The 21,432-nt window shown below is 40.5% G+C and overlaps 2 protein-coding genes across 3 annotated transcripts in view; one reads left to right on the top strand and one right to left on the bottom strand.

Annotated features, from left to right (window-relative positions):
• Positions 1–2,702: 2,702 nt before the first annotated feature.
• On the top strand, positions 2,703–12,759 carry LOC117477013 (protein NLRC3-like; the record flags this gene model as incomplete). The annotated part of the gene is made up of 12 exons (XM_034123711.1): positions 2,703–4,333; positions 4,843–5,016; positions 5,446–5,616; positions 6,433–6,600; positions 7,370–7,535; positions 7,946–8,027; positions 8,145–8,185; positions 8,629–8,675; positions 9,076–9,293; positions 10,165–10,424; positions 12,025–12,141; positions 12,261–12,759. Coding segments are annotated over 12 exons (3,234 nt in total), but the record flags the coding sequence as incomplete, so codon positions are not given.
• A 4,493-nt stretch (positions 12,760–17,252) lies between these two features.
• inpp5ka (inositol polyphosphate-5-phosphatase Ka) overlaps positions 17,253–21,432 on the bottom strand; it is a 59,015-nt gene continuing 54,835 nt past the window's right edge. For both annotated transcript variants that reach the window (XM_034123700.1, XM_034123702.1), the window contains one exon: positions 17,253–17,810. In XM_034123700.1, the coding sequence (XP_033979591.1) occupies positions 17,715–17,810 (96 nt within the window). In that variant the 3' untranslated portion in view covers positions 17,253–17,714. The remainder of the gene's footprint in view (positions 17,811–21,432) is intronic.

Below are 21,432 nucleotides of genomic sequence, written 5' to 3'. Positions count from 1 at the left end.
TCCCCAAAATAACCTAAATCTGACACGGTGTGAGATGTCTTTTTTAGCTGTTCGGTCGTAATTTCCTGCGATCTTCTTCATGCAGTCAGTCAAAATGAATGAATGAATGGGCGTTTCTTTGACTATTTATAGGCAAATATGGGCGTTACGAGTCGATTGTGATTTATAAAGGGAAACAGGCGTAGGGAGCGCCGTACGCACTTCCCTCGCCGGTACGCAACGTTCTGTGAATCGGAAAATGGCGGAAAATGTATGTACCTATTTTTTTGCTTTGTCAAGAAGAAGAAGTCAAATCAAGGAGGCAAACCTAACTAGGCAAGAAGATTGAAGGATTAGCCAATCAAGTGTCATGTTCATATTACCTCTGCTCTTTACAAGAACTAAATAATATGTGTAAAATATGTGTTGTTTCCACAGACTGAGAGCAGAGTCTCCAGTCCCCAGCTGTCTGTCTATGAAGAGTGACTGGTCTATGGGGAAACCTATATGCTTCAGAGAGGAACCTCCAGACTTCAGAGATGAACCCGGACCCTCAGACACAAAGTAAGAGTTTCTACTGTAACCTGACCTGAAGAGGATTCAGATTTTATATATAATCGTATAATCTAAACTGTTCTTTCATAATTACATGAGCGCAGTAGAGTACAGACACTCTGTAGAATGAAGTACAGAAATGCAGTAGATTAGAGTAAAGATTTGCAGTAAAGTACAAAAAGAAAGGCAGTAGAGAACTAAGTAAACTACTCCAGTAAAATAACACTCTCTCTCCACATGTAGGACCTCTGGTTAAGCAAATCAAATACAAACATGTAACACTTCACAAATGAATTGTAATAACAAGCCACCAATAAAAGCATTAAAGTTCAGTCAACAAGGACGAAGAGGACAGTTAACAATATGTTAGGATATTTCAATATGCTATTATATTATCAATGTATCAGTGTTATGACATGTTCTTAAAATGACAATAATACTTGAAACAATATAAATCTTCCAACAAATGAGTTGACTACCTCAGCATCTTTTTCAGACGTATTTGAAGAGGTTTATTAATAATAGTAATAACCTGGTGAGCTGGTTGTGTTTAGCATTAGCAGATGTAACTGATTACATGTAGAGTCAATACAAAGACACACATGTGTACCTGGCAACACGAATGAAGTGAAGAAGCAACATTCATATCCCCCGTGTATTCACACAACTTGAAAAGTTACAACTTGAGTGTAAAGTTTGTGACGCTCTGTTACAAAAACAGTGTTGAGATTCTGCTCCTGTCGTCACTGACATGCTGAGATCAATCAGAAGAGGGAACATCAGTGCCCAGAGCTCTACAGCACCTCATATTCAATCAGGGTTATTCATGTACCTGGATAAACCAGAGACTGTCTGTGGTGCTAACAATATAATAGCTGCTGTTCTTATGACTGGATGGAGTTATTTTGAGTGTTGATGGATCAGCTACAATGTTAGCCTAGCCTAGCTTTAATCAAAGAGATCTCCATTCAGAAAACAAACATTTTAAAGTGTTTTGCTCGTTGTGTTGCAGACAGACCTGACGAAGCATTAACTCTGGCTTTTTACAAATCACTATCATTACGTTGTTATTTCGGCATCCTTTCCATATGTTTATTGAAATGTATTCACAGCAAATTCAATGTAAATTGGGTTCAAAGTGCTAAAGTGTACCAGATTAATTCAGCTGATGTTATGATTCCAGACACAAAGCTGTTTTGTTTCCTAATGATATGAATAACTAACCACTATCTACCTTATCATGATGAAATATAATCTAATTATAATTTAAATATGAAACTAGAATTTGCCACATTGTTGTACCTTTGGTGAGAATCAGCTCCACTAATGTAAAGTGCTGTAAAGGATGTGTTCATCTCCACAGAGGGAAGAGGAAGAGTGGTGTTCCTGTGGAGCAGCAGCTGTCCAGCTGTGCTCTGTGTCAGGACGTCCTGAAGGATCCAGTCTCTACCAGCTGTGGACACTGGTTCTGCAGACAGTGCATCGCCTCATACTGGGAGCAGCTTCCTCCATCAGGAGACTCCTGCTGTCCTCAGTGTGGAGAAAGATGGAGCATTTTACAAAGTAAGAGGCCGAACACGTGCAGCCTCTTTACCTCTGTCTGGGTGCTGGGTGTCTACTCTTCTATAGAAACACTGTATCATCTGATCCCTTCTTCAAGGCTTTGGTTTTAAAGTGTGTACACACATATTTCACGTGGGACAGCAGTGTTTCCCTAAAAAACGCTTTCTGTCTCACTCAGACATTACTACATTAGCCCAGCACTTATATAACATTTACGTATGATAGTATAAATATCTGGCAACTAGTATTTGTGGTTCCTTCTGGAGTCTTCATGTCCAGGATTCTTTGTGTTGTAAAGTATAGACATTAAAATGTTTTATAAAAATCATGACATTTAAAACCCTGACTGTTCAGATTCTCAAAAGCATTTTCCTGATTCTCTCATGTTTCCTTCTCTTCCAGCAGATAGTGGTCTGCAGGAGGTTTTAGATGAACATAGGCTCAGTCTGAGGAGGAGATGTGAACGTGTGACAGAAGGAACTGATCAAAGTGAAACCCTCCTCAACAGGATCTTCACTGAGCTCTACATCACACAAGGCCAGAGTGAAGAGGTTAATACCCAACATGAGGTGAGGCAGCTGGAGACAGCTTCCAAGAAAGAGACCCTCCATGAAACTCCAATCAAGTGCCAGGACATCTTTAAAGCCTTACCTGACCAACAGACTCTCATCAGAGCGGTCCTGACCAATGGAGTCGCTGGAGTTGGAAAAACCTTCTCAGTGCAGAAGTTCACTCTGGACTGGGCCGAGGGTTTGGGAAACCAAGATGTCAGTCTGGTGATCCCGCTCTCCTTCAGGGAGCTGAACCTGATCAAAGGTGAGCAGTACAGTCTTCTCAGGCTGCTCCATGTTTTCCATCCAACCTTACAGAAGGTCACAGCAGAGCAGCTGGCTGTCTGCAAAGTGCTGCTCATCTTTGACGGCCTGGATGAAAGCAGACTTTCTCTGGACTTCAGAAACAATGAGGTTGTGTCTGATGTCTCTCAGAAGTCCTCAGTCAACGTGCTGCTGACAAACCTCATCAGGGGGAAGCTGCTTCCCTCGGCTCTCGTCTGGATAACTTCCCGACCTGCAGCGGCCAATCAGATCCCTCCTGAGTGTGTGGACAGGGTAACAGAAGTACGAGGCTTCACTGACGCCCAGAAGGAGGAGTACTTCAGGAGGAGATCGAGTGATGAAGAGCTGTCCAGCAGAATCATCTCTCACATCAAGAGCTCCAGGAGCCTCCACATCATGTGTCTGATCCCAGTCTTCTGCTGGATCACTGCTGCAGTTCTGGACCACATGTTGACTACAGACCAGAGAGGAGAGCTGCCCCAGACCCTCACTGACATGTACTCACACTTCCTGCTGGTCCAGACCAAGAGGAAGAAGCAGAAGTATGAAGCGGGACATGAGACGAGTCCACAGCAGCTGACGGAGGCTGACAGGGAGGTTCTTCTGAAGCTGGGGAGGCTGGCGTTTGAACATCTGGAGAAAGGAGACATCATGTTCTACCAAGAAGACCTGCAGCGCTGTGGTCTTGGTGTCACCGAGGCCTTGGTGCACTCAGGAGTTTGCACAGAGATCTTCAAAAGAGAGAGTTTGATCTTCCAGAAAACAGTCTACTGCTTTGTTCATCTGAGCATTCAGGAGTTTCTGGCTGCAGTCTACTTGTTCCACTGTTACACCAGCAGGAACACAGAGGTACTGAAGGACTTCCTGCAGGGAGAGGGGGACGAAGACAGTGATAGCAGTGATGATAACAGTGATAGCAGTGATCAGAATTACCCATCCCTGGATGTCTTCCTGAAGGGAGCCATGGAGAAATCCCTCAGAAGTGAAAATGGCCACCTGGACCTGTTTGTCCGCTTTCTCCACGGCCTCTCTCTGGAGTCCAACCAGAGACTGTTAGGAGGCCTGCTGGGTCGCACAGACAACAGTCCAGAAATCATCCAGAGAGCCATCAGCAACCTGAAGGAGATGAGCAGTGATGAAATCTCTCCTGATAGGATGATCAACATCTTCCACTGTCTGACAGAGATGAAGGACCACTCAGTACATCAGGAGATCACAGAGTTCCTGAAGTCAAAGAACAGATCAGAGAAGGAACTCTCTGTGATCCACTGCTCTGCTCTGGCCTACATGCTGCAGATGTCAGAGGAGGTTCTGGATGAGTTGGACCTGATGAAGTACCACACATCAGAGGAGGGACGACGGAGACTGATTCCAGCTGTGAGGAACTGCAGGAAGGCCAAGTAAGTCCAGATGTGATTAACTTTATGAATTGATGTGGATCAGAAGTTTATTTCTTCAAATAAACACTATAACATGTTTGATGTTAAATACTCTGAGAGCAAAATTAAATGATCCAGTTATTCTATTTATATATTGTGACATTTTAACATTTTTTTCTTTTCTTCACATTATTTTGAGTGATGGAGGCGACATGTCAAACACATTAAGGACTTTAGAGGTTTTATCAGAGCAGCATGTGATCACAACATACAGCAGTATTTACAGTTATCAGTGAAAGCAGTTATTAATATATCATTGCAGTTTCTTAATGAAATCAGATCTGTTTTTACCACAATGCTTAAGAGTTTAAAATAATGTCTGACAGGCTGACAATGAATAAAGAAAACTCTATTATTAAATTAAATGTTCATAATATGTTAAAAGTTGTTCCATTTCAAATTCAGTAAGTTAATTAAATGTTTCCTCTGTTTTTATTCTAACACAAGTTGTGATATATGTGTCATTATAGACTTTCTAGCTGTGGACTCTCAGAGACTGAATGTGAAGTCGTGGCCTCAGCTCTGAAGTCTGACCCCTCTCACCTGAGAGATCTGGACCTGAGTTGCAACAAGCTGCAGGATTCAGGAGTGGAGCTGCTGAGTTCTGGACTAAAGAGTCCAAACTGCAGACTGGAGGCTCTCAGGTCAGTTCACTGACTGCAGTTCATACAGATCTGTTTGTATTTATGATTTTCAGAATTTGCCTGAAGACATTTTAATGCTTTTATTTCTTTCTGTATTTCCAAATGGAAATGGAATCCAAACTTTAAGAATAACAAAGATCAGAGAAGGTGAATGTGTGACGGAGAGTGTTTGAGCTTCCACAGACTCACTCTGTGCTCCATGAGTCAGTGGAGATGCTGTCAGTACTGATGAGCTGTGAGGGAGATGAAGGAGTTGTTAAACATCTGATGAGAGAAACTGCTGCAGAGAGTTCCAGATTATCAGGGATTTGTTTCAACATCATTGCTGACGTTAAAACATTGTTCAGCTCTGATCAGATTGTTAAAACATTGAGTTATTTCAAACAGGAACATTGTTTTCTAAAGTTACATCATGTTTTCTTTATTCAGTCTGAGGGCCTGCAGTTTGTCAGAGATCAGCTGTGCTGCTCTGATCTCAGCTCTGAAGTCCAACATCCATCTGAGAGATCTGGACCTGAGTCACAACAAGCTGCTGGATTCAGGAGTGGAGCTGCTGAGAGATCTTCTGGAGAGTCCAGACTGCAGACTGGAGACTCTCAGGTCAGTTCACTGACTCTCTGTTACTGCTGGAGATCTCATGTGTTTCATTAACAGTTGAACCTAATGCTTGAACAACCATACATGTGTATATGTCGTTGTGAGGGTTTTCCTGCTCACCCAGTTCAAAAGGACAGAAGGAGAGGAAGGCTTGCTTAAAAGAAAGCTTTATTGACTGGCCACAGCTTGCAAACAATACATCAATACTTTAGGAAACAGACAGAACACTGCTGCCAGTGACAGGCTTTCTTGGGGCAAGTCATTCTGCCCCCAGGATCCAGACCAAGAGACAAGAACCAGGTTACTGACATGCTTTACTGTTCACCTGGTTACCTGATCCTTGTCCAGCTGTCTGGAGCCACCCCCATCCCTCCAGCAGCCGGCGCTCTAACCACACCCCACTGCCACAGTCCTTTTGTTCATATTCTTATTTTTCTTGTACTACATTTAGTCTGCAGTCATAAAAGTTGACTGTTTCTTCAAATATATATGTTAGATATCCAGTTGTTAAAGTAAATGTATGTTGTCTTTAGTAAATGGTCACATCTGAATAAAGAAGTTAATCTGAACTAATATTAGTTTTACATTGATCTCTGAAGCATACATGTTTTTCTTGCTTCCCATTGATTTCAATGTTTTCACAGATAATAAACAGAAGGCTGATATTATGATGATCCACAATAACAGAATGACAGTCACTGTAATTCAGGGAAAAGCTCATTGATTAGGAGACAGTAATGTTGAGCTACACTTAATAAACCTGAACATCTGATTGGATTATAAACTGATTTTCATCCTCATCATGTTTTCTTTATTCAGACTGAGAGGCTGCAGGTTGTCAGAGATCAGCTGTTCTGCTCTGATCTCAGCTCTGAAGTCCAACATCCATCTGAGAGATCTGGACCTGAGTGCCAACGCTCTGCAGGATTCAGGAGTGGAGCTGAGAGATCTTCTGGAGAGTCCAGACTGCAGACTGGAGGCTCTCAGGTCAGTTCTCCATCTGTAACTTGTGTGCTGAGATGAATCTGTGAGAGTTGTGTTGACTCTGAGCTGCAGACATCAGGCTGATATCACTCTGATCCTCACTGAGCATCTTAATGCTAGAGTTGCAGAATGCAATGTTGATCTTTACATTTAAATATAACAACAAAAAACCTTCACTGCAGAATTCACTCTGAACCTTTTAAACAGCTGAAATTCATCTTGTATTCTCCATCATGATTTTAATAAATGATGTAAAATACAATAATTAAATAATTATATTAAAACTATCCAACACTAACAAGTATGTTCAGTTGTTGCTGTTTCCAACGTGTTCCTGAAGCTACATGATGCTCATACTGACTGAATAGTTTACTCTGAAGATGCTGTGATTTGATGACTCCACTGTTCCTAAAATACATATTCTGGATGTTTTTCTTCACATTTCAAATTCATCCTGAATTGTGATCTTTGTAAACGTTGTGATCTTGAGTTGAATCAGTTTCTGTGGTTTGTATTTGTCTGGCTGCACATCATGAGTTAGTGTAGATGGAGCAGAGCTTCAGATGTGAAGTCTCCTCGTTTTATTGAAGTAGAAGCACGTTGTCTTTAATATTAATGAGAGCTCTTTCCCTCTTTCTGTATCTTACAGTTTTTAACCTGTTTGGAGTTTCCACTTTTTGACCTTCTTCAGCTCTGAGCAGATTATTAAACCTTGAGTTATTTCAAACAGGAACATTGTTTTCTAAAGTTACATCATGTTCTCTTTATTCAGACTGGGGGGCTGCAGTTTGTCAGAGATCAGCTGTTCTGCTCTGATCTCAGCTCTGAAGTCCAACATCCATCTGAGAGATCTGGACCTGAGAGGCAACGATCTGCAGGATTCAGATGAGAAGCTGCTGAGAGATCTTCTGGAGAGTCCAGACTGCAGACTGGAGACTGTCAGGTCAGTAAGGGGTCTCTGCTGGTTCAGCAGTATTGTATTAAACACAGGGAGGTGTTTCTCTCTCTGGGGAATCACAACAGATCAGTGATGTTACCCACTGACTGCAGGCTCTTTCATTCTTCCATAAACTATATATTGTAAGCTGAAAATGCAAAGCCACGTTTAGTTAGTTAGCAACTTTCTAACAGACATATAGGATTTTACAGAAGAGTGGAAAAGGTTTTCTGTTTTGTTTCCTGTCATGTTTTTAGTTTCTAGCCTAATGAGCAGTTACTTCCTGTGATGCAGCTGAGAGCTGTGGCAGTCAGTCGTAGTGTTTGCAGGGAAGATATGATGGGATGTAAAGCATGAGATCAGTCAGGACTCTGAAGCTGACTCACTCAAAGAACAAACACTTATTTTAAACTTTATCCAAAACTGTTGGATTGTGTTCATCCCTGCAGGATCAGACATGATGAGACGATCAGAGCCAAGATCCAGAAGACCTGTGAGTACTGAAACCATATCCTCCATTCATCAAACTATTGTACATTAAATCTGTTATAGAAGAATTATTATTATAGTTTTATTATTATTGTTCTCTGTCACCACCTCTCTCCATCAGGTGACTCCGATGTGGAACAGGAAGTGAAGACAGACAGAAAGGTGAGAGAGGAGCAGTTGTACAGAGTGAAGTATATTTATTTCACCACTGAATGAAATATAATTATTAGGGCTGTCAAGTTAAATGCACTAACGCTCGCAATTTATCTAGAAACCTAAACAATATCCCGCCCCAATGTGCTGTGATTGGCTGTTACTGTGATTGGCTGGCAATACTGTGCTGTGATTGGCTGGTACTACTGTGCTGTGATTGGCTGGTAATACCGTGCTGTGATTGGCTGGTACTACTGTGCTGTGATTGGCTGGTACTGCTGTGACATGCTAACCCGTTACTAACCCGTTTGAAATTGACAATGAACTCAGATGATCCAGACTCATTTGCATTTTTCAAATTGGTCTGAATATGTTGTGGAATTGTGGTTTGGTTTCATGAAGCTAGAACTTAACTTGATTTCTATTAAAACTACTAACTTTGTTTGTTCCAGGCTCCTGAATCCTTCTCACCTGAACACACAACTGAGTCTTCATACAGGTAATCCTATAACATGACCAAACATTATTTTAAACACATGAAAAATATATATTCATTTAATTGTGTTTGATTTCATGTCTTTCACCTTGAGGTATTGCATCCAATCTCTTTCCAACAGACGTTAATAAAATAATGCCTCTGTGTGTAGGAAGGATTGTTTTCTTGTTCGAGTCTAGATCCTCGCTGGACTAGACATTTTGTTAATTTAATGAAAATGTGTTTACACACACATTCTGATGCATGTGGACACATCTTCAGTGATGTTCCTGTAATCATCAGGTGTTTCAGATCTTTCAACAAACCCTCCTCCAGGTCAGACTCCAGCTGGATGAACACCTGTCAGTCAGAACACAGGCCAGTGAAGGCTTGTTGTAGTAACTTGTCTCTTGTGTGTCTACAGGTTCAGGTGTCCTGGTCCAGGTGAGTTCCAGTGTGCTTCGACTGGCCTGGTGTTCGTCATGGCTCAGGAGGCGGAGCTTCTGTACAGGACGGTCCCTTGGGATGAGAGTCTCCTCGAATCAGCTGGCAAGCTGGCAGCAGGGCCGCTGTTCAACGTGAAGAGTTCTGATGAAGCTGCCGTCTGCCAGCTCCACCTGCCACACAGCGAGACAGAGGATGGTAAAGACATCTAGTGTTAACAAATACACTTATATAATGATTAGCACTTTATACTATTCACTAGCGTTCAAGAGTTATAAAGCAGCTTTATTAAACTAGTTTAACAAATATAGCAACAGTATAATTCAGGCACCAAATCTGTTTCAAAAGAAGAAGAATTAAATTATTAAAACATCCATTTACCGTAGTCGATGTGTTGCATGACATCATTATTGAAGCATACGATGCAATGCAGCTCTAAATACTGAGTTAGTTTGTCTTTGGGCCCTCTGCAGTCTCCTCACTGTAATATTAAAGAGATTTAAACTGTGATTGGTCAGTCCACAGCATGCTCAGTTGCTAACAGTGCTAACTCAACGCTAACTCTCTGTTACTGTTGTGATGCTAAGCTAGCAGTTTGATTCATTCTTACTTTGTTATTCATCTGTTGCTCTTTCTGCTCTTTACATTGTCAGTCTAGCTGAACCATGAACAAAACAACAGACAACAACATTTATAAGTTAGACTTTCTACGCCCTGAAAGCTTTAGAGAACTCTTCACACATCTAGAGAATCACTCAGACATGAGACAGGACACAGTCAAGCTGTCCTGGCAGCAGATTACAAACATTTCAGCAGTCTTGTGAATAAAAAAGAATGAATAAAGTGTATGCATAACAGCAAATGCTGACATCCAGAAAGATCACAGGGGGCGGAACAATAATGAAACATTAGAATAAAAGGTGGAGGATATAAACTGGTACATCCTAGTGAGGCTCCAAAGGGAATGATATTAGATGAACATTAGCTCTGAACTAAAGTGGTGTGACATTGAATATGATGAAGCTGTTTCAGCAGCAATGCAACAGATGACCCGCTCTTTGCTCCACAGCGCTGCTCCTGGACGGCCTGTTGTCTGTCGTCCACATCACTGATGAAGGCCTGAGCATCTTGGAGCCGCTGGAGGTCACACGCACTCACGTGGTGGTGAAGGTGCCTCACCTCTCTCTCTTTGGCCTGGTCTGGGATGGCTTTAAAAGCGTTCTGTTTCAGCGGGTAAAGGGCAAGATTCTGGTGTTCCTACGACCCCCGGTCAGAGAGGAGCAAACACTGGATGTACATCTGCTGCTGAAAAACGTCCCTAAGAAGGAGGTAAGGCCATGTGCTCACCATCAGACTAAACACTGGTTTTAAACCACAGCTGTTTCCACACACACTGCTCCTCTTCTCAAACCTTCTCGTGCTGGGAGAAGAATAAGATCTATCTGAACTGTAAATCTTCAGATCGCTCTTTGTGGTTCTGTATGATTCTCTCTCAGCATGTCTCTCTGTCTGCGGAAACTGATGGCATTAATGTTAAACACATCACACAGAACTGAAAGACTTGCTGAGATGAATCACTGCATATATATGTTCTGATTATGGTTTGTAAATAACCCAATTTGTGTTCTGCGAGACTGAAGGGGATGTTGCATTGTTTTTGTTGCTTTCGTTGCAGTTGTATATATATCTTAAATGTAATTTAGGTTAACTTCCTGTTTCATTTGGATGCTTTTATTTTGAAGGCGAGTTTACGCGGATGACAGGAAGTTGTTGTGAAAGTCATATCTTCTATGTAACAGCGGAGAAAGAGAATAATGGACTGTATTGAATGTTAGCACCCCCTGAAGAGGATCAAGCTCTTACGTTGAGTCTGGAGTTTAAATAAATTCTAATTCATCAGTAAAGTCTACAACCATTATTCGGAGGGAAATGCTACATGGTGTCAAATTTGATGTTAAATACAATGCTAAGAAGAGCGCTGTAATGATCTGCAGAGCAAAAGGGGAGAAGAACCTTGGTTTTCCAATAGTCTATCTGTCAGGGCAGGTGCTGTCTGTTTGCTGTAACACTAAGTATCTGGGACTCATCATTACAGATGAAATGGCTGATGATGATGACATGTATAGACAGCGGCGTGTCTTATATACACAAGCTAACATGTTTAAAATTCTCTTGGTGTTCAGATAAGGTTAAGGTGAACCTCTTTAGAGCTTATTGTACTCCTCTCTATACTGCCCCCTTGTGGGTCAAGTTTAAGAAGGCGAGCCTCCAGAAGCTCCAGGTTGCTTATAATAATTGTTTGCGTATACTGCTTAGAAAACCCAGGTGGTGCAGTGCAAGTGAAATGTTTTGTAATGCACGAGTCAACACGTTCCATGCTCTCTTGAGAAATCTGATGTACAAATTCATCTGTCGATTGAATGTTTCTCATAACTCTGTCATTATGCTGCTTTCAAATCCGTGTCTCAGTGCTGTACGCATGTACAGTCACCTCTGTGGAAACATTGGTATAACTGCCTTTTTAAATTTATATTTGAGTGTTGTATGTCTTTTAAAAAATGGACCAAGAGTCTCTTTAAATAAAGCTGATGATGATGATGATGATGATGAGTGCCAAGACAACGTGATCTCATCCCTACCAGCCACATTTTACAGCTTGGGCAGCAGCCTTTTGTGTTGTATAACTGACACAGACGGTTTGTGTTCTGGTTAACGTTGGAATAGCTTCTTCAATAGCTTAAGAATTAAAATAATCAATTTTTAATATTCCTTTACAAAGGCAATATATACTTATAATTATGTTGTGATTGATTGTATATCTCATCACTTTGTGGAGCAGGTCTGTCAACGTTTGTTGTTGTTTAATGTGATCTTTAAATAAAGTTGCCTTGACTATCTGAGCATAACTAAAGTTACTCTGTTACTGAAGGTTGCTGATCAACACAAACGTACTGAGAACATCACAATCTCCTCCGGCTGTGAGCTGGAACTGTTTACAGACTACAGTGTGCACTGTGAACCTGAGGGCTTCTTCATTCAGCCTGAGGTGAGTCTCTGATACTCCTCTAAAGAAACACAATGATCATTAACACACATGTATCTGCATGTGGATCCACAATCAGGAAAGAAACAGATACACTTTTAACTTCTGCTTCTGGTTTTCAGAGTAAAAGATTTGAATCAAGTTTTGGACCAGATTACGATCCGACATTTCAAGTTTCCCTGAAGACGAGCACAGAGACCGTGGATTTGAAGGTCAAGGACCAAGATGGAAACGTAGTCTGGAGTTATCTCGTGTCACTGGAAGGTAAAGACTCCACCTGAGCTCAGACCCAGTGATAGACTGATAACTCTAAAGCTCCATCTCATAGCCTTCTCTATTAAGGCTCCATGGCAGCGCATCATTACGACATTAAACACACAACCTGTAATGTTCTAAAACTATAGTAAAAACTAGTGTGGTGTGGTGGTGAAACAGCGTGGCATCATGGGAGTTGTAGTCTTCTCATGCTTAAGTGGATTACGGCATTACAGGAGACCGTGATGAAACGTACTGTGTATACAGGTGTAGGAGTTTTTACACATTTGAATGAGGAAATGTTACATATTATAACTTTAAGTGAACAGAAATCCACCTCTGGGATTGTCGAGTTACTTTAATTTTTAAGAGATCTGTTTAATGTGATTGTTGGTTAACAAAAGTATTATCCCTATTTATCTACCAGGTCCAAGACATGACTTGTCCCAGAGAAATGTCCCAGCAGAGAGCAGAGTCTCAGCAGAGAGCAGAGTCCCAGCAGAGAGCAGAGTCCCAGCAGAGAGCAGAGTCCCAGCAGGGAGCAGAGTCCCAGCAGAGAGCAGAGTCCCAGCAGAGAGCAGAGTCCCAGCAGAGAGCAGAGTCCCAGCAGAGAGCAGAGTCCCTGCAGAGAGCAGAGTCTCAGCAGAGAGCAGAGTCCCAGCAGAGAGCAGAGTCCCAGCAGAGAGCAGAGTCCCTGCAGAGAGCAGAGTCTCAGCAGAGAGCAGAGTCCCTGCAGAGAGCAGAGTCCCAGCAGAGAGCAGAGTCTCTGCAGAGAGCAGAGTCCCTGCAGAGAGCAGAGTCCCAGCAGAGAGCAGAGTCCCTGCAGAGAGCAGAGTCTCAGCAGAGAGCAGAGTCCCTGCAGAGAGCAGAGTCCCAGCAGAGAGCAGAGTCTCTGCAGAGAGCAGAGTCCCTGCAGAGAGCAGAGTCCCAGCAGAGAGCAGAGTCCCTGCAGAGAGCAGAGTCTCAGCAGAGAGCAGAGTCCCTGCAGAGAGCAGAGTCTCAGCAGAGAGCAGAGTCCCTGCAGAGAGCAGAGTCCCAACAGAGAGCAGAGTCCCAGCAGAGAGCAGAGTCCCTGCAGACAAGTGGCTGCTCTCAGTTCGGGAAGAGTTTATTCAAAGAGTTTCTTCACCTGTCCTGAAGGAACTTCTGGATAAACTCTTTCAGTCTGAAGTGATCAGTGATTCTGAAATGGAGTCAGCCAGAACCAAATCCCGAAATGACGGAGCACGAGAGGGAGCACGAGAGGTGGTGGACACGGTGCAAAAAAAAGGAGTTGAAGCCAGCAGGGTTCTGATCAAAGCTCTCCGAGAGCTGGACCCCCATCTTTACGAAGAGCTCAACAAGCAAAACCTGAGTGTGTGAAAGCCCTTGCTAGTTCTGCATGTTGTGGCTACCTGTAACTAGAGATGGGTGTCAGGTACTAAATTGTTACCGGTACCTGATTGGTCAGGTGATGTGGCCGTCTGACCGCCGTCAGCCAGCAGCGCAAACCCTAAAGCCACCTTTTCTTTCATTTGTTTTATACAAAAACAAATCTGAACATCATATGTTTTGAATACAAACCAATGGACATCAGGGGGGGAGATATGTTATTAAAACACTGCAGAGCCCATACTGTGCCTGTTTACTTCCTGTCTGTCTTCTGCTGTTCCCATTGATGTTTACTTCCTGTCTGTCTTCTTCTGCTGTTCCCGTTGATGTTTACTTCCTGTCTGTTTTTTTAATTACATTTCTTTGCACTTACTGAGATAAAAGAGGAGGATTTAGAAGAAATGTTAAATTGGATATGTGATAATACGTTTAACTGTTCAAACTGCTTCTGTGAATACATTCATTATTATTAAAAACACACACACACACACACACACACACACACACACACACACACACACTTTTCTGAATGTTCTTCCAATGAAAATAAAAAAAGACAAATTGATAAATTATATATATTTTTCACACATTATATTGTGTTAGTAACAAACCACACAAAGATTGAAGTTAAAGACTTATTTAATGTGCATCTGGAAAGCTTTGCTATTCTCTTACAGTACTTTACAATATTTCAAAAGGTCACGTTTTAATACAAAGTCAAACAAAAACAATAAAATAAACTGGCTAATATTTCTGATTCCAGCTAATCAATAACAATTAGATTCAAGAGAGGATTTCTGTGTGAGGGTGAAGGTTTAGAAATTTATCATCTGAGAATAGGAGGCGTTGTTCTGATAAATAACGTGAGGAATATTAACGATAAACACACAGGTTGAGGCACTTGCTGAATCCATCGTTTTCTGACACACATTTCTCCGTACACACTTATAACAACAAGCTATAAATAATCATAAACAATAAACAGTGCAACAATTCTCTATGTGTTAAAAAAAGGAATGGAAATATAGAATGAATACTGTGGCGCTGATCGTGTTTATAAGATATATGAATTCAAGACGCCCGTATACAAGATGGCGCCGCGGACGTAAACAACAACGCTGTGACTTCCCGACATCCGCCATTTTGGAGAGCTACGTACGGCAACCCAAGTAGGACATTTGACACAGAAGCGTTTCACAAAGAGGAGAAAAAAACTCAAAAATCCCGACAACCTAATTTTTATTGCAACGTAATTTCCAGATTATTTGAGAATAACTCCTTTTAGTGGGTTGAGTAAATTCAATCATTTATGGCATTCATAATTTACATCTAATTCTTAACTGTGAATGTCTTTCATTTTATGTAAAATCTGAAATGTTTTAGTCCGGCCAAAATGTTCTCTGTTGAGCTTGGAAAAAAGGGAAATTACATCAAATATTTTCCATTAAAAAGTTGATTCAAGACAAAAACTCTTTGTAATTTCTCTGTTATCGTATTTCTTATTGTTTATACGTTTATGGCAGATCAACACATTCTTGCGCAGTGCAATTCAGGCAGCCGTCAAATGACCTATTTGGGTTGCCGTACGTAACTGTCCAATATCGGGGGTATGACCACCCAATTTTACGAAAGGCAACCCAAATAGGACATCATAGAAATCCAAAAGCTAGGGAAGCTCTTTCAGATTTAGCAATAATTGTCCTATATTTGAAAAACACTGATTTAATAACAGAGATTTGTTCTTCAATTTTAATGAAATGTCCCTTTTTTCCAGGAATCTCAACAGAGAACGTTTTGGCCGGACTAAAACATTTCAGATTTTAGATCAAATGAAAGACATTCACAGTTAAGATATTAATTATAAATGATTGCCTACATTTACAGTTTCTTATTTCTCCAGTTTGGTAGCTGAAGTTAAATCCATTCCTCACTTATTGTCAGAAAGTAATTAACCCACTAAAAGGAGTTCTCAAATAATCGGGAAATCACGTTGTAATAACAATAACTCATCTCTCGTTCAGATTCAAAACATTTAAAGTCAATTAAAGACCTATCTTTTTATTTTGGCTTATCATTTGGGGCAACTGTAATTTGTTAGAATCACTGTTCATGTTTTAAGATATAACTTTCTGTTTGTTTACACCTAGTTTTTAATTATGTTCCTCATTTCTTATTGTCCTTTTCTGTCATCCTCTGTAAAGCATGTCAAATGTCCTTCTTGGCCGACCAACTCTTTTTGACTGGTCATATTTCTGGAGTAATTATACAGTTTTTGAGGAACAGAAATGTTGTTTTCTGGCATCACTTTAACATTTTAACAAGGTGCTGGTGGGTAAGCAAGTTGGGAATAATAAGCTAAATATATATATACGTTAAGTCCTCCAGGAACAACTGAAGCTTAATTAATAAATGTGACAATAAAATAAAAAACTGCTAAACATTCTCTTATCTTCCTACAGCAGCGTATTACTGAAACACCTAGGATTGAGTACATGAAAAAAAATAATAATTAAAAACCCTTAAAATAATAACGTACAGAGCACAGATTAAAATCAGTCCTGTTTGAATAATTATCTGAATATTTCTAAATTAAGAGTGACTTTTTTAGCCGATATCACCTCCTCAGTTCCCCCTCTATACATTACAATGAATACAAATTAAGGTTTATATCTTCTCTCTTAGCCGTAGTGCTAATTATCGGACGTTTCTACAACCAATATATTAAAAATATGACCATAGAAATGTATGAATGGCACTACAGGTAAGAGAAGAAAGGTGTATTTTCATTATGATTATGATTTTAAAGGGTTTAATTATAATCTTTATTCAATATTTAATACTTCTGAATGAATCCAAACTACTTTTGAAATGTGAACAGTGCAACAACGATGTCGAAAAACTGGTATCATCGTTCTTTAAAATGTATTTTCTCCACTATCAATGCTATGCTAACACGCAGTCTACAGCGCTGGAAGTAATAAAAGTTGTATTTCTGCTAAAACTAAACCTCTGAAATATAAATGTTCCCACAGACTTTGAAACCTAATGTTTATCTTTGGTTGGAGCTTCTCCTTTTTCAAACCTTTCCTCCTAAATGTGAGTTCAAAGCTCTGATTATCTCCTGAACAAAGACTATGAACATATTCATCATCTGTTTATAAGTGACAGTTATTTTTGTATATATTGACTCTTGTGCCTTTATATTTTCATGTTGTATTGATGCCTCTTAATGTGGGACTTTGTATACATGTGTAAATGTTTGATTATGTAGATATCTTTAAATATTTTAACTTTTATTCATCGGGATTGTGAGAAACAGCATTTCTAAGATGTGGAAAATACAGCTAAATATGTACTTTTAATAAAGGTGTATCCTGTGTATAATCTGGTATAATTGAAATGTGTTGTTTTTTTCCCAGGAATGGCTTCGAGGATACAAATTAATATTTTCTAAGTAAAACAATTGACATTGTTTTGCTAACTTTGCAGCTCCCTTTTTCCTCTCATTACAGCAGCAGTCGAGTGCTTTCACCTTTCCAATCTAATTACATATTCATAATAAACACACAGAGTTTACACAGCATTTACATGTGTTGAAACATGCTTAATCTAAACACATCCGACAACATACCTCACTTTCTGTTTCCTCCCATTCCTCATTACCTCAAACATTAAATCAAAATCAAAGCTCTTTCTGTTTAACCAATTTAAATCTAAGTTTCCATAGAAAACCTCTCCTCAGGGATTAAGCCACTTGTTGAAGGACTTCTCAACATGTAGAGAAAGTCTCATTTTCAAAGGAGTGAAGTGACCCTGAGTCACAGTGTCAGAGGTCAGAGGAAATGTAACAGCATAAACAGGCAATCATTCTGCCTAAAGGGAATCACAGTGAGGTTAAACATCCTGCTGTGTTTCTCTGGATCTGGATCTGGATCGTACCACACTGACGATCACTGATAGAAATCTTCGCCCGCTACGATTTGATCCAGATCGTTGATCCTCTCCGGAGAAAAGCCTTCCTCGATGGCTACCTTCGAAGCAAGGACCTAAAAGACAGATATATGTATTATATATATAGATTTTATTTTACAGTATGTTTTGTGTTATGCTGCTCTATCTCACACAGGCTCCGCCCTCTACTGGACTCTATGGGTACTACTCTCATCAATGATACGCAAGCGTTCACACACTGAAGTTGTATAAACGTAGCCGGCCAATCAGGGCGAGTCTACCTGAATGCACGCGCAGGCTCACAGCAGTGTTGTAGTCAAGTCACCAATTCACGAGTCCAAGTCACTCTCGAGTCACCACTCTTCGAGTCCGAGTCCAAGTCCGAGTCACCCAAGGAGTGTCCGAGTCGAGTCCGAGTCCAAGTCCGAGTCACCAAGGGAGAGTCGTAGTCGAGTCCGAGTCACCCAAGGAGAGTCCAAGTCAAGTCCGAGTCACAAGTCTTCATGTATTAATCTTCGTGGATATATGTGTTGAAATGTAGCTGCTCCTCTACATTGCTTTTATCCTGTCATGTTATACTAATCTGTCTATTGAACTGCTGTGAAGCCAGTTTGGCTACAATTCTTGTAATAGGTGCTATACAAATATAAAGCTTATTACTAATATTAATATTATTATTATATATAAATAAACTATATTTAAAATTAGTTACCTTTTAGAGAAGTGATTATATTTGTATGCCAATATTTTCCTATGGTAAAGTTTTCGTTTTGCACTTTTATTTTGATAGTAATAAGATCGGGACTCTTATTTTGAAGGAACTTTTACCGGTTAAATCGGTTTACTGATGAAGATTTAGCCCCAGAAAGCACATGGCTACTTAGCATGCAAAATGACGTCATTCTGCATGTTAACCTGTTAAGCCCTGAGCCTGTTTTTCAGCTTTCAGGCTTGAAAATACCACTTCCACAACAAAGACTATATCTTCACTTCTAAAAGGGGGAAATTAATAATCTTTTTTCTCAAAGCAAGGTTACATCTGTGAGTTGGATGAAGAAGTGTCAGAAATCAATATAGATGTTTTTATTTTAAAATAAATTCATATGGAACATAGTAAAAACATGTAAATTCTATCTCCGCCTAAAAAAAACCCATTACAGATAGTGAAAACCACCCTTGGATGATGGGTTAGTAGACTAAAAGCTTTAGGAATCCAAAGCACAAAATATAATAAGTACCCTGTATCAAGATTGATGCAAAACAAGATAAATTTGACCTTTTTAGAGAGATTTAGAAAAATAAAGTCCAGGCGGACTCACCTCTGGGTAATTTGGGAACCATCAGTTCCATTTGACCTTTTTCACTGTAAAAATCATTTTATTACTTTGAATTATCACTATAGGTATTCATTCCATCCAAATACAACTGTTATAAAAAAAAATAAAAAAATAAAAAAAATATACAAAATGAAGTTTGACTCCAACTGGAGCAGATTTATTTAAAACTTTACAATTTAGCATGCCATTCCTCGTAACAATTTTTTTTGGAAGTGAAGCACAGAGGGACCTCACACTTCCTGCAGTACACAGCTGTCTTCACCTTCTTTTTGCCAGCATCATGGCAGTTCCTGCAGTTCTTCCTGATCCGGACATCTTTCCCATAAAACTTGGGCCCGCATGTGAGTGGTGGTGGTGGTGGTGGTGGGGGGGGGGTGGAGGTGTTCCAAATTCCAACATTTCTGCAGCAAGCTGCTCCCTGAAAGTCTTCTGTGTGTGTGGCTTTGTCCTGCTGGGGTCACTCGTCATCTTGTGCAGCTCCTTGTGGAATCACCTGGGAAATTGAAGTTATATGGCCATTTCTTCCTCCAGTAGTCCGATCGGTTGGGAACGGTGACGAGGCCTGAGAAAATTATAATGGACAGGAAAACATAGAAATCCCTCAGTCAGCATTTTCCAAACATGCTTCTTTCCAGCCTGCAGTCTTTTCAGGGCGTTGGCGTTCGTGTTGGAAATTATTGTATGAACCACTGAAGCGCTAAAAAAAAGTCTGAAAATGGAGAGGGGAGACCATGCTACAGTGGGGTCGAGCGCTGGGCCTGGGACCCTGGCTGGTGTGAAATTCAGTGGCTCTGGTGTTTGGTCATTCTCCTCTCTGTTGTGCCACCCGAGTTCTTCTTCTGTCATTCTGGAAGAGGAAGAACCTTGGCCACGCTTCCTGCGTTTTACACATTTATCTGATGCTTTTCCTTTTCCTGGCTGAGGAGCGGGAGCCCCACCTCGGCCACGCTTCCTTTGGTTTACAGATGCATCTGACGCTGCAGAAAGCTGGTAGAAACCAGACGATGGTAAGTGAGTGCTTTTTGGATGCAGGCTGAGTGGCCAATACTGGTGCAGATCTCTTTCTGGAGGAATGTGATGGTGAGGCAGGTGTGGTCTGGGTGAAAGTAGGCAGTGGTGAAGCCATTGCATCCTCATCTCCATCACTATGAAAAGAAATGTGGAAAAACAAAGAGATTAGATTAATTCCTGTAATTCCTGTTTCCTTGGCAGTAAACATGCCATTTTGAGTGTGTGAATGAAACCCATTTAGTGACTATAGAGCCATTTCATCCCCATCACTTTGAAAAGAAACACTTTTTTTTTTTTAGATAATGTCTCAGGGCTTCTTAAATTTATGAAACTATTAATGTGTAGCACCAGATTAACGGTAATAATCTCAGCTAACTGAAGATATGAACCATTTTTAGCTAAAAGAAACACAAGAGTAATACTAAGCCTTAGAATTAGCATTTTGCGAAAAAATGCTAACTAATGCTAACGGAGTTTTGCACAGCACTCACTCTCAAAATGCCCTTATTACTTATCGTAACTGCACAAACAAGATATCCGATTAAAGCTGAGACTCCACATATTCCATACATGTAGTGTCATCACTGTACGACCCCGAATTTGCGGAGCTTTCAGCCAGAAAAGAGAAAGTAAACAACATCCGGTTTCAAAAATATTACAATAATTACATCTTACCTTTTTTGATTTGTGATCAAAAGTTGTGTTCAACAGAATAAAAACGCTGCTCAAGGTTAATCCAATGTGTCTGTGTCACGTAGCATTTTTTACTGATAATACATCATCATATTTATGGCAATAAACTGGGTATAAAGTTTTGCAGTCAAGGCTTGTACTTTCAGATGTGCTTCGTTTGTTTCTCTATTACCTCTTAATTATTTATTAACTATATGAATAATCGTACACCAAATAACTAAGTAATAGATAAAAACAGAGAGATTACATACCTTTCCCGTGGTGGAATTTCATCATCAGAGTCACAACGCTCCGGGTTCCGTTCTGGCTGCAAGAGGTCCTCGTCGTCTGACTCAGAATCAACAGGTAACATGTCTGCATCGCTGTCAGCATTAGTCACCATTTCCATTGCCTGTAAAGTCGTAAGCATCTCTTTCCTGCAAGCCATTATTACAAGTATAGCAAGTATAGCAAAAGTCCTAAACGCCAATCTTGTAGTCTGCTCCGTTATCTGCTGTCCGCTCTGCGCTCTGGGTCCTGCTGCAATTCCTCTTGTTTACGTACTAAACACTGCGTAGAGTGTGGTGCGTAGTGTGTGTGCCGCTGGCATTCACAATTTATACTTTACGCAGGACCATATCTATGGAACCCATTGGTCGATTTGAGTGATTTACACCTTTTTCTTAACCATTAGATC

This window comes from Trematomus bernacchii, unplaced genomic scaffold (assembly GCF_902827165.1).
Source record: "Trematomus bernacchii unplaced genomic scaffold, fTreBer1.1, whole genome shotgun sequence".
NCBI lineage: Eukaryota > Metazoa > Chordata > Actinopteri > Perciformes > Nototheniidae > Trematomus > Trematomus bernacchii.
The sequence above is the reverse complement of the archived record's forward strand: the minus strand, read 5'-3'. Positions and strand labels throughout refer to the sequence as shown.